The sequence below is a fragment of the Hylobates moloch genome, unplaced genomic scaffold (assembly GCF_009828535.3).
Source record: "Hylobates moloch isolate HMO894 unplaced genomic scaffold, HMol_V3 SCAFFOLD_17, whole genome shotgun sequence".
In the NCBI taxonomy this organism is placed as follows: domain Eukaryota; kingdom Metazoa; phylum Chordata; class Mammalia; order Primates; family Hylobatidae; genus Hylobates; species Hylobates moloch.
This window is the reverse complement of record NW_026652292.1, coordinates 43,886,074-43,899,381: the sequence shown is the minus strand read 5'-3', so window position 1 is coordinate 43,899,381 and position 13,308 is coordinate 43,886,074. Positions and strand designations below refer to the sequence as shown.

General features: G+C 37.5%; 1 protein-coding gene across 4 annotated transcripts in view; it reads left to right on the top strand.

The window, feature by feature from the left end:
* ATP10D (ATPase phospholipid transporting 10D (putative)) overlaps window positions 1-13,308 on the top strand; it is a 108,517-nt gene that overhangs the window by 22,358 nt on the left and 72,851 nt on the right. For all 4 annotated transcript variants that reach the window (XM_032135373.2, XM_032135376.2, XM_032135375.2 and 1 more), the window contains exons 2-3: window positions 3,585-3,911; window positions 6,559-6,753. In XM_032135373.2, coding sequence (XP_031991264.1) covers window positions 3,622-3,911; window positions 6,559-6,753 — 485 coding nt within the window. In that variant the 5' untranslated portion in view covers window positions 3,585-3,621. The remainder of the gene's footprint in view (window positions 1-3,584; window positions 3,912-6,558; window positions 6,754-13,308) is intronic.

Below are 13,308 nucleotides of genomic sequence, written 5' to 3'. Positions count from 1 at the left end.
CTATGTTAAATCATCTCTGAAGTCTAAGCCTTAAGATATTATGATTTGTGATGACGCTTGATGAGGTATGACTTACCGATTTGCTTTCCTATCATATCTTAAAAAATTTTTCCTCAATATTTATGTGGAATGTTATTAATAATGGAGGCTTCTCCAAGTACTAACATACTTTTAACTTTGTTGGAAGTGACAGAGAAAGAGTGAAAGGCTCTTTCCTGACTACTGTGGGCACAGTGCTGCCCTCCCCTGAGCCTTCTTGTCCAACTGCTGTCTTTCAGTAATTTTCTACCATAAGATTCTGTTTTCTTCTTCTTTTTTAAATCTGATATTTTCAAACATTGAAAATATTATTTCTTTTTATTCATTTTACAAAAACATCCACTGAAATAAAATAATTTAAAAGATCTTTAAAAACATTTTATCTTTAGCTCTCTGTAGAACAAATACCTGTTTCTGTAGGAAAAGCTTTCTGTGTGTAACATTATTGACTGAGGGAGAAAGGGTTGTAAGGGGAAAATTTTGTTTTAAAAACTTTTGAATTGACAAATAAAAATTGTATGTATTTATGGTGAAGAATGTGATGTTTTGATATGTGGATGTATTGTGGAATGGCTAGCTCAAGGTAATTAACATATGTATTACCTCACATACTTTTTATTGTGGTGAGAACACTTCAAGTCTACTCCTTAACAGTTTTCAAGTATACAATATATTGTTACTGTATTAACCATAGTCACCATAATATACAATAGATCTCTTGAACTTATTACTCCTTTGTAGCTGAAATTTTGTATTCTGTAATAGTCTGTTTTCTGCATTTGGGGTTGTGGATCTATTTAGGACCATGGATCTATCCACTTCCTTGTATAATTTCAGCTCCGTGTGAAGTCACACACAATCAGTGTCTTTTTACTAACATGTACAGTAACATTCGTGGATCTTGAAACGAATTCAATGCATCCTAACTAGTACTAATATGAGAGAGAGAAGAAAGAAGGTCCCTGTATGCATTGCAGGTGGTAAGGGTAAGAAATATTTCGTAGAACTTTTGTTTCAGGTGTGTGTGTGTGTGTGTGTAAATTCTACTTTTCATCATAGAATGTATTTCTCACTGGGAGGGCAGTTAACACATTTCAAAAGCCTCTGATCTAGGATGACTAAATAGATCCTTGGTCATTCCTGCCTAGTATAAAAGAGTTTAAAATTTAAACTAGAAATTTGAAAGGATTTTCATCATATGTTAATTACCTCCAAGCCCAGGCTTTTCTCCTCAGTCCCTTCAAAGCACTTCTCTGTCTAGCTTAAATCTGTCCTCTGATCCAAGGGTCACTTTTCAGGAGAATGACAGTGCTGAAGAGAGAGTTCTTACGAAATGATGAGCTGCCCAGCCTTGGAGAGTAGGAGAGAGACTCTTGTAGGCTCTAGAAGGGGGCCATGGAGGGCAGTGAGCCAGCCCTAATTCTATCTTCACCAAAATTCCTTGAAAATGAAAAGAAGGATAAAGGAAAAGAGCAATGTGGGAGTAAATAGAGAATCTCATGTACATTTAAAGATATTGGAAAGGCCTAAAGAGAAGGAGACCTAGAAATACTTTGGCAATGAAATGTTATTCAGTCGTTAGGGGCTTGTTTCTTAGGAACGGAGTGATTGAGGAAAGATGTGGTTCTTGTCTGGGTTGTGGAATAAACAGCTGATTGTTTCTGTGAACCAGTAAGTATGTTTGCTAGCGTGAGGTTATTAGTCAGACACACCACAAATTAGCAGAAATTAACACCTCCTGTATTTGTTTCATGTTTGTTTAGTTATTCCTGTTTGGACTCTCAAGAAATTGTACTTCAAAATTTAGAAAGGGAAGTGAGGTTTAGATTGTTGTATGAGATTATGGACACTAGAGGGATAAACATTCTTATGTCTTAGTAAGAATTTAATGGCAAGTGAATGCTTCCTTCTAAGGTTTCCAGAAATAAATCAAATTGTGCTGATTTCAACCTTTTAAAAAAATGTCACATTTGTCATAATGGTAACCTAATGTGCATTATGTGAAACTAATGAAAAGCACTTAGTATTTATGTTCAGTATTTTCTGTTATCTATTGATTCACTTATGAAGCACTATCTTATGTTCTTCTTCTGGGGGAGAGTTCTAGATATGTTATGAACTACATTAATAGCTCAAGCTGCCATTATGAACAGCAGGTTAAAAGAACTAAGCCATTTTTGTATGCTTGGTGAAGTAAAAACCAGCTTTTCAAGTATACTTCGGAGGCAGGCTTTTAAAATATTATATTGAAGAGATAGTAAATGTTATTTTGGCCAGTCAATCTTCATTGATTTAGTTATCTATAAATAAATATTTTAGAGGCCAAACTCCAAAAGAACTGTTTTTTTTTTCTTGTTCCTATCATTAGTATAAAACTGATGAGACTGACATCAATATTTTCTCTCATGATAAGACCGGCTATCTATTGTGGGTCCAATATCCAGGCACAACTACATATATTCAGAGGCTGTTGTTCTTCCCATCAGAAGTGATTGTCTTGCCTGTAATCCCAGCTATTTGGGAGGCTGAGGCATGAGAATTGCTTGAACCCCTTTCTTTCCGATTTTTGTTTTGATTAACAAACTCACATTCCAGGTAGGTCTGCATTTCTTGGAAAATAAGGAAACCTTAGAAATAAGGAAAATAAGGGAATATGTATCAGTTTGATTTTGTTCTGTAGCAAAGCACCCCAAAATTTAATGACATAACATTTATTGACTCATAATTTGGTGGGTGGGCAAGTCGGGCTGAGCTCAGCTGAGACAGCTTATCTCTATTCTAATTTGTGTCATCCGGGCACACTCACTTGTTAGTGGTCAGCTGGCAGTCAGTGGTGTTATTTATGTATTTATAGAGGCTATTGTGGTAAATGGGGCAACTGAGGCATGTGGTGTGGGCTACAGTGGTTCCTAGAACAGTGAGAGAGAATAAGCTCCAATGAACAAGCACTTTTCAAGCCTCTACTTGCTGTCTTGTTTGCTAGTGTGACATTAGCTGAAGCAAGGTACATGGCCAAGCCCAGACACCACAGGTAGAGAAAGACTCTACCGCTTGATTGGCAGAGAGTTATGCGTGCAGAGATAGGAAGAATTTGTGGGCATTTTTGTAATCTACATAGAATGGGTTTTATTGATGTCCTACGATCTATCAGACCTTATGCTAGGTGACTTATGTGTTATTCATTTAGTCCTCAAAACAATTTCCTGACATGCCTGGCATTATGCCCATTGCAAAGATGATAAAATTGATAATCAGAGAAGTTAAGAGACTTGCACAAATTAAGCCCAAATTGTTTGCTTCAAGTTATGGAATGGCCTTAGGTGCTGTCTCTTGTTAAGCAACATGATCACATGCTTAGCCCATGAGGCAGAAGATGTATGCTTTATTTGGTTAAAATGGAGTTCTAAAGACTACCATTACTTTCTCCCTTACATGTTGAACCATTGGGTCATATATTTATTTGGTATAGAAAAAAATCTTAAAATTTCACTATCTCTGAGACTTTTGAGAAGCTCATGGAAGTGTGGTTTTTGTTTGCTTGCCAGGTCAGCTACACAACCTGGATCTCACCACAGTTTGGACATGACTGAGGCTCTCCAATGGGCCAGATATCACTGGCGACGGCTGATCAGAGGTGCAACCAGGGATGATGATTCGAGGCCATACAACTATTCCTCGTTGCTCGCCTGTGGGCGCAAGTCCTCTCAGACCCCTAAACTGGCAGGAAGGCACCGGATTGTTGTTCCCCACCTCCAGCCCTTCAAGGATGAGTACGAGAAGTTCTCCGGAGCCTATGTGAACAATCGAATACGAACAACAAAGTACACGCTTCTGAATTTTGTGCCAAGAAATTTATTTGAACAATTTCACAGGTACTGTTTTATTTTTGAAGAAAACCACCTTTGAATATCATTCTAGTTGATATATAACACATTTTTCATTTTCATAACCCTGTATGTTACTTAAACCTAAGACCTGTGACATCATCCTTGACAATTTTGATATGAATCAGTTGTGGAATGATGACTCCTCCCGTTCACGTAGCACTTTCCAATTGGAAAGGTGTTTTCTCTTTACCAGAAAAGATATCGTAATTCACATATTATAGATTAGGAAATGACTTGACTGTGGTTTAGCCAATGTCACGCCAATGTCAAGTAGCAGACCAGGGGCTGCCCCCGGGGGCCTTCTTACTCTTGCTTTAGTGTTCTTTCCATGAAACCATGCTGCATTTTAATTTCAAATTTTTCTTACTGATAATAGGAGGAAATAGAGCTCTGAAGCCAGTGCAGATGTCAGATGTTTAGGTGAAACAGTGACCTAATTCAGCTTAATATCGCATTCATGGACACTCTCCTGTGAGTTTACACACTGAAGGAAATGGAAGTGTGAGTGCCACTCCTCTCCTTGTGGAGTTTGCAGTTGTGCTAGGGAAACACAATATATATATATATATATCTATAAAACAAAAAGACATAGTGAATGCAATGAGTGTTATAAAGGGCTGTCAAATAGAATGAAAGCCTCAAAAAGAGAAATAATAATACTAACTGGAGCAATAGAAGGGGAAGTGACATTTGACTTAATAACGGAGGGTGGGTGAGATATTCAAAGCAGAGGTGTGGGCAAAGCATATTTCAGATGGAGGAAGGAGTATGAATAATGGCGTACAGGCAGTAGCATAAAAGGCTTGCTTGAAGCCTGGGAAGTAGTGTTCTCTGACTTACATGTAGCATCTGTGCTGAGGAGCAACAGGAAGTAAAGTCAGAAAGATAGATGTGACCCAGGAAAGAGGTCTTGCTATCAGGATAAAGAGTTGAGAGCCAAGTCTGCAGGCACAATTACCATGCTTACATCAGTATTTCACTACGGAAGCAGTGTGGTGGGTAGATGAAAGGACTTAGAGATGATGGCAGAGAAAACATTTAGGAAGACATTGTGTATATCCCAGTGAATTGTAATGGAGACCTGACCTTGGAACAATGTGGGAATGAAAAGAAGGGTGACCTCTTACAGATACTGTGGATTTAATGTAAGATATTCAGTGAAAGGAGTAAAAAGACGACGTGAACATGTTGAGCTGTGATGACCAGAAGTACTAACAGAAAAATGAAAAACAAGAGTAAAAAGAACCTTGACTGGAAGAGTATTTTGTTTTTGTAAATGTATTCAAGATGCCAATGCAAGTAAAGAGATTCTCTGTATTCTTTGGTCATTCCACATACATTCATTCTCATCATTCATGCTATATATGTTCCATATGCATTTATTAAATAGTGGCCATGTTTAAAGGACAGATGTGAATTTGTTGAATTAAGGGCTATGTAGCCCTATGTGTGTTTCATTCTTTTATGGAGTTTGGAATCTAGTGTACCCAATGGAATAAAAACCTGAAACAGAGTTCAAGGTTAGAGCTATAGGTTTAGATGTGGTCCGCCTGGAAAGAGTTGAAGCCACAGAGTAGCAGAAAGGGTTAAGAAAGAAATTTTCAGAGTAAAAGGATTTGGAGTTGACAGAAAAGAAGTATATATAGATTATTCTTTTGAGAAATTTCATGGTCAATGGAAAAATATGTGATAAAAATTTAACGGCAGGATTGAGATTTTGTTTCTCCTTTAAGGAAAAGGGTGTCTTGAACTTACCATATGGCCCAAAATTAGGAACCCATGGAGAAGTATTTGAATATATAAAATAGAAGAATGGAAGAAGTTCCTGAAGAAGGTGGTTCTGAATAGCATAAAAGAAGAAATAGAAGAGTTCGTCACAAGAGAAAAGAAATAGACTTTTCTACTCAATTTTGAGGCTTGTTTAAATCTAATGTTTGGATGTACAAAAGGCTAGAGGGTTGATCTTTGTTTTGTTAATTAATTTTTACACCACATTAACTCTGAATTTCTTCTAAATTTTTCTGAACTTTTAAAAAGAAAATAGTATTTTCTATTGTGCTTTTTTCTATTTTTTTCTATTGTGCTCAAGACCGTCCCACTCAAATATTTACTGTTTTATATTTAATAAATAATATCTCACTTTATGTATTTATTACTCCACCCAGGCTGGAGTGCAGTAGTGTGATCTCGGCTCACTGCAACCTCCGACTTCTGGGTTCAAGTGATTCTTGTGCCTCAGCCTCCCGAGTAGCTGGGACCACAAGCGTGCGCCACTACACCCAGCTAATTTTTGTATTTTTAGTAGATACAGGGTTTTGCCATGTTGCCCAGGCTAGTCTCAAACTCCTGAACTCAAGTGATCTGCCCGCCTCGGCCTCCCAAAGTGCTAAGATTACAGCCGTGAGCCACCGCACCCAGCCCTGATATCTCACATTTATTAAAGAATGACACAAGCCAGATGTCTAGCAGGGTAATAAATAGTTCATTAAGATGCATTGTCTTCTGCTAGTTCTATATTCTGTAACATACAAAATCTACTAATAGAAACTTACAGAAAAACTATATAGTACTTTGCCTCTGACTTCAGTCCTTGAAGTAACTTAACACCTGCCTTTGTGTGTTTGGGTTGCAGAGCTGCCAATTTATATTTCCTGTTCCTAGTTGTCCTGAACTGGGTACCTTTGGTAGAAGCCTTCCAAAAGGAAATCACCATGTTGCCTCTGGTGGTGGTCCTTACAATTATCGCAATTAAAGATGGCCTGGAAGATTATCAGAAATACAAAATGGACAAACGGATCAATAATTTAATAACTCAAGTTTATAGTAGGTAAGTGTAATGGGACGTTTGCTAAGGACTATGTATGTATCATTGAGAAATATGCAGAATGTTACTTTTTTCTCCTTAGGTGTGACCAGGACCCTTTTGTGGTGGTGTTGTTGTTGTTGCTCTTGTTTTCAACCAATATTTCATAAAGTCCTATGGTGAATTTAATTCAAGTGTCAGAGGAAAACAAAAATGTATAAGCCATTGTCAACCCAGGAGCCAACAAAGCAAAAGCTTCTATAACTCATGTATAAGTGGAATTAAAAGAATTAAACTTCAGGGCCGGGCATGGTGGCTCACGCCTGTAATCCCAGTACTTTGGGAGGCCGAGGCGGGTGGATCGCCTGAGGTCAGGAGTTCGAGACCAGCCTGACCAACATGATGAAACCCTGTCTCTGCTAAAAATACAAAAATTAGCCGGATGTGGTGGCAGGTGCCTGTAATCCCAGCTACTCAGGAGGCTGAGGCAGAAGAATTGCTTGAACCCAGGAGCGGGAGGTTGCAGTGAGCAGAGATCGTGCCACTGCACTCCAGCCACTGCATTTCATCCTGGGTGACAGAGTGAGACTCTATCACACACACACAAAAAAAGGAGGAGAATATTCTTTTTTGGTGTGCACAAAACTAGAGCATCCCATCACAGCAACAACAGAGAGCATTCATAGGAGGAGGTCTTTTCAGGGGCATATTTGCTGTGTTGGAGACTTGTATTTTCAGTATTTATGAAATAGTCTATGTAGCCAAAAATAAACTCAGTGAAGGTGAGTTTTAAACTATAAGTATATATTATTTGCAGCTCCTGGGTTTTTATTCTTAGATGTAAGTTAATACTTAGTAAACAGCATAGACAAATATAACTTGTCTTCAATCTTATGTGATCCAAAGAGGAAAATGTTAGGAAAGGCTTCTCTGAAGAAGTGATATTTAATCTGAAAGCTGCAGAATTTGTATTTTTTTCATTATTAGAATTCTTCAGTGACTTTCACAATGTTTGTTTTTATGATCTATCAAGAAAACAAGGAAAAGAACTTTATAATCTTTTGTAAGACGATTTGAGATTTCTTGGATAATGAGAAATTAGTTCTGTTTTTTTCTCTTATACTCATGTCCAGTCTAAAGGAAACCAGAAAAACACATGTGTTGTGTTTTAAAATGAAATAATGGTATAAGTCATTGGTTGTCATTTAAAGCCATAGAGCATTTGACCAAAACGGTTCTATTAATAATTTAGTAACATTTGAATGCTTATTATATACCAGGGATAGAGAACTAAAATGTCAGTACAGTCTCCAGTCTCAAAAAATAGCTATAAGAAACAATACTTTACAATGATTATATGATGAACAAAGTCCAGAATTTGGCCAGTTTTAAGATTACCCAGTGAATGCCAAATTTATCAAATGGAAAGAATGCTTATTATATACATTTTTTAGTACAAATGCAAATATATAAATAATTTCAGGCCAGGTGCAGTGGCTCACACGTGTAATCCCAGCACTTTGGGAGGTTGAGGTAGTTGGATTGCATGAGTTCAGGAGTTTGAGACCAGCCTGGGCAACATGGCGAAATCCTGTCTCTACCAAAAAACAACAAAAAATTAGCCAGGCATGGTGGTGTGTGCCTGTAGTCCCAGATATTGGGAGGCTGAGGTGGGAGGATCGCCTGAGCCTGGGAGGCAGAGGTTGCAGTGAGCCAAGATTGGGCCACTACACTCCAATCCGGGCAACAGAGAGAGACCCTGTCTCAAATGAATGAAATAATTACAGATCTTAATTGCAATTTGGAGTTGATAGTGTGTGTTTATTTGCTTTTCTAGGTTGTTCTACAGCATTTAATCTGATTCTCTCACTTAGCTGTGTAACCTTGGGCAATTTACAAAAAGCAGCTAAACACCCAGTTTCCTTTGTTATGAATGTAATAATAAAACTTACTTCATAGCACCTAGTCTTTTCCAAGTGCTAAGTAAAAGCCATTATGATTATTATTATAGGTTAATAATGATTATTTGCTAGAGTTTGTCACATCGAGTCACTTCATCAACATTTGAGAACTCCTGAAAACACCGCACAATTTTTAAAATATTAAAATTACCCAATGGAAGTTTAGACATAGTCCAGATCTATTTTAGTTGATTTTCCTATAAACTTAAAGACGAAATGCAGTATTATAGTCAGTTATTTAATATCCTTTCTAAGGTGTTCCTTTATGTTTGTGTTTCGTAATAGGCTCAGGTAATTTTATATGTTTTTATCTATGTATAATATAATTTGCTTTTGTTTGGTATTGTTGAAGAAATAATGCTTATGTTTTTCCTCCAGATTATTTCTGGAACAATTATTACAAGGGTATAAAGAAATAAAGATGGGATATAAAACCATGCCGTGTTGATTTAAATATGCTAATGTAAATTTATATGAAATACAAAGAAATCAACTTACAAACAAATTATTTCTCCACAAATTTAGGGTGAAATTATGGGGCCTATTTAGCAAGTTTTTGGAAGAAGCATATTAACATTTCTAAGCAGATAATTTGGTTCTTATTTGTAACAGGTGGTGTTTCACAAGGCGCTTAATTTTCTATAGAAAAGTATCATTTGGAATAGCAAACACTAGTCTAGAAATTAATCATTTAAACTCTATTATACCCCCAATTAAGTTAGAATAAGCTATTATAGAAAACCTGACTTTCTTAAGGTTGCCCTTAAAATGGGAGCCACTTATAAGGTTTTAAAATCTGTTTTAACATAATGGAACCGTCTTGAAAATAAGACTATTAATCATTCAACAAATTCGAGTGCCTGCTATGTGGTAAGCACTGAGAGACTTAGAGGATTTAAACTAAAAATAGACACAATGTCTGCCATCGAGGAATGTACATTATTTTCTGACCTTTAAAAATCACCATGTTGTTGATGTTAGAAGTTTCAAAATATTAGTTAACATTTTAGGATTGTCTTATAAATCCATTGAATTTCATGATTTGTAAAATGAGAACTTCAGTAGCCATCTAAGATAATTAACCTTATGTAACACATTTTAAGAAACAAAAATTTTAAATTCTTCAAATTTTCTTGAAAATACACAATTAAACCACATTTTATTTGGTGGTTATCAGAAGTGACTGTAGCTGGTAGTAAACTCTAGTATTTGAGAGGGTAGACTCTGGATATACCTGCCTTGTTTCAATTTACAGGGCCACTTAAGAGCTGTGTAACATTGAACAAGTTACTTAACTTGTCAAGGCCAATTTTTTTCTAATTTGTAAAAGTGGTGCTGTCCTGTTTTCATGATACCAACCACAACATTGATTCAAAAATTAAATGAGTTGGTATATATAAAGCATCTAATAAATCTTAGCTGATGTTGTGTACAATGATAATTCATTATTTGCTTATTACAAATAATTCAGTGTTTTATTGGAAACATACTAAAAATACCAAAAAGAATAATTAATTCATAATCCTACCCTTTCTCTCTTTAAATATAAAGTGAAGTAGGCATCCACATTCCCCACCCTTCATTCTTACCCCTCCCTTTTGTCCCTTACCAGCTCTCATCCTAGTGGAATCACTGTTAATCGTTCAGTGTGTATTAGTCCCAACTTTTCCCAATGCTTACGTAGCAGAGCTGTTTGCTACTGAACTTATAAAGAAACAAAATGGGCCTAGAAGCTTTCCTAAAGGAAGGATTGTGGGTGCTGTGTCCTGGTCATTGAGAGTCACACACAAGCACAAACCACCAAGGAGATGCAAGAAGTTCTAATTGTGCATTTAGGCTCTGGGGAAAGCAGAAAGTCCTCTGACTATTTTGAATTATATATCAGGAAAGGAAATGTAGCCTTATGTTTGCATCTCCCAACATTGTAAATGTTCCAGGCTAGTTAAATGTGGCTGTGAGCATTGTCGTTTAACCTGCGGTTGCTTTCCCACCGTGCTCTCTGAAGCCTTCTTTATTCCTCCCCTCAGACTGATGTGCTGTCCCACCTTTCTTTGCCTGATTCATTCTTGAACACCCTTTAAAACTCGGCTCGGGTATCACTTCCTCCAGGGCCCAGTGCCCTTCCTGTTTGCTCCCATAGTAGCCTGTAGATAGCTCCCTTTTAGGAAATTGCTGTTTGTGTCTCTGTTTCAAATTTTGACCATAACCTCTCTAGAGTGGGGACCCTATCTTAATCATTTTTGTGTATTTTGTACCATGCACCTAACATGGTAACTGGCATATTAATATTAGTATATGTTTCTAGACCTGAGCTAGCCAGTGATTGGGAAAATTAGCTAGTGTTTTGTTTTGTTTAAATCTTGGTACATGCTACAAACAGGGAAAAATGAAGTGAATTCGAATGTGAAAGTGACTTCATTTGAGTTTTCTTCTAATATAGAGCAAGAAACTTGTTCCTTAGAGCAATGTTACTTCTTATATTTGAAAGAATATAAAATTCCTAACCCAAATGTCAAAGTCTGTCTCTGTTTGGGCCTTCACAAGTTCTCAGCAAATTTCCTCCTGGCTTTCTTCAGGTGGAAAGTAGAGAGCAGTAAGCATGAATTATGTACCTCAAATTATACCATCTGTGTCTTTACCTACTTTCTTCTGACCTCGGATGAAGAGGAAATTCCCTTTCTTATAATAGTAATCCTTCCATGTGTATTTTTCATCTCATTCCTGTTGCTTCTCTGTAGCTTCAACCAACATCTCCACTCCCTCCCTTTTCTTCCACCTTGCCTTCTGCATTGGCTTCTCCCCTGCATCCTATGTGCATGCCCAGTTCACTTGTCTTTACTGTCCTTTGATTTACCTTCCCTGGCAGTGGCTACCTTCACCCCTTATTCTTTTCATAGGTAACATTCAGGAAATATTCTACTTCGGTAACTTCTTTTTTGTTTTGTTTTGTTTTTTGAGATGGAGTGTTGCTCTGTCTCAAAAACAGGTTGGAGTGCAGTGGCGCAACCTCAGCTCACTGCAACCTCCACCTCCCAGGTTCAAGTGATTCCCCTGCCTCAGCCTCCCGAGTAGCTGGGACTACAGGCATGCACCACCACACCCGGCTAATTTTTTGTATTTTAGTAGAGACAGGGTTTCACCATGTTGGCCAGAATGGTCTCAATCTCCTGACCTTGTGATCCGCCCGCCTCGGCCTCCCAAAGTGCTGGGATTACTGGCATGAGCCACCGTGCCCGGCCTCCGTAACTTCTAATTACTCCCTGATGCACAGAGATTACACTTTCTTCACTCTTCCAATCAACAATTTCACGTTATCAACTTTCTCCAAGGCCACCAGACCTAACGGCCAAATACTGTAGGCAGTTGGGTCTTTACTATACAGGACTCCTCTGTGGCTTTCAACTATTGTGACTCCCTCTTATAAATTTCCTTCTTCCTTGATTTCTATGACACCACTTATCTCGGGTCTTCTTTCACCTTACTATCACTTTGAAGACTCCCCAAGAAACCTTATCCTTACCTGGAATCAACTGCCGTCTATGTACCTAGGACTTCCGAATCTACATATTTACTCATGATCTCCAGATCAGGACCCTCAAACTGCTGGGCAGATACTTCAAATAAAAACTTTTCAAGCTGAAGTTATCTCACCTGTGATACAACTAGTTGCTTCTAAAATCTGAGACTTATGACAGCACCATCCATCACCTCATCGTACATGTTAGGAACCATAGTGTCACCCTGGTTAATTCCTTTACCTGTAGTAAGTCCAAAAACTTGTTTCCGGTACCTAATATATCTTGATTTCATCCTTTATCTATCTGTGTTGCTACTGCCTTAATTCTGACCATCCTCATTCCTCCCCCGAATTATTTTAATAACTTATCGTTGGTCTTTTGGCCATACTCCTAAATAACCTGCCATCCAAAAATCCATTTATTACTCTGTCTCAGGAGTTGGCAAACAGAAGTATGGTCACATCCTTCTTTGTCTGAACCTTTAGTTACTCTCCATTTCCTATGGAATGAAATTCCTACTCCTAGATATGGCGTGGTGGACCGAACGTCAAAATAATACGCCTGCTTACCTTTTTTATCTTTGCTCTGTTACCTGCCTCTATGGAAGAATGAACTGATACTCACAGACACTAGGGAAAAGTTTGGTAAAGACAAAATAAACTGTTGGTTTGCCTTTCTCCATGGACCAATAAACCCTTCAGATAATCAAAGATTTCCTTTGTTGGTTTCAACCTTGTGCCTTTGGTATGTCTTGAAAATGTACTTCTTAGGTAGCCTTTTAAGCTAAATATTTCTTGAAAGAGCTGATAAAATTCTGTATGGCAGAAGTTGTTAAAGTATTTGTGTAAGGTGTGATTGCTATTTAATCTGATGAAATACTTGTCACAAATATTAGTTTTTTTATGGATATTTGGGAGACAATGAAGGAATAAGACAGACCTTGTTAACTTTTGTTGGTGGCATCATATGTGAAATGCTACCTAACTAGCTAACATGACACATGACATTCTACTATACAAATGTCCTCATTTTACCCTAGGGAAAATGACATTCTACTATACAAATGTCCTCATTCTACCCTAACGAAAATGCATCATGGA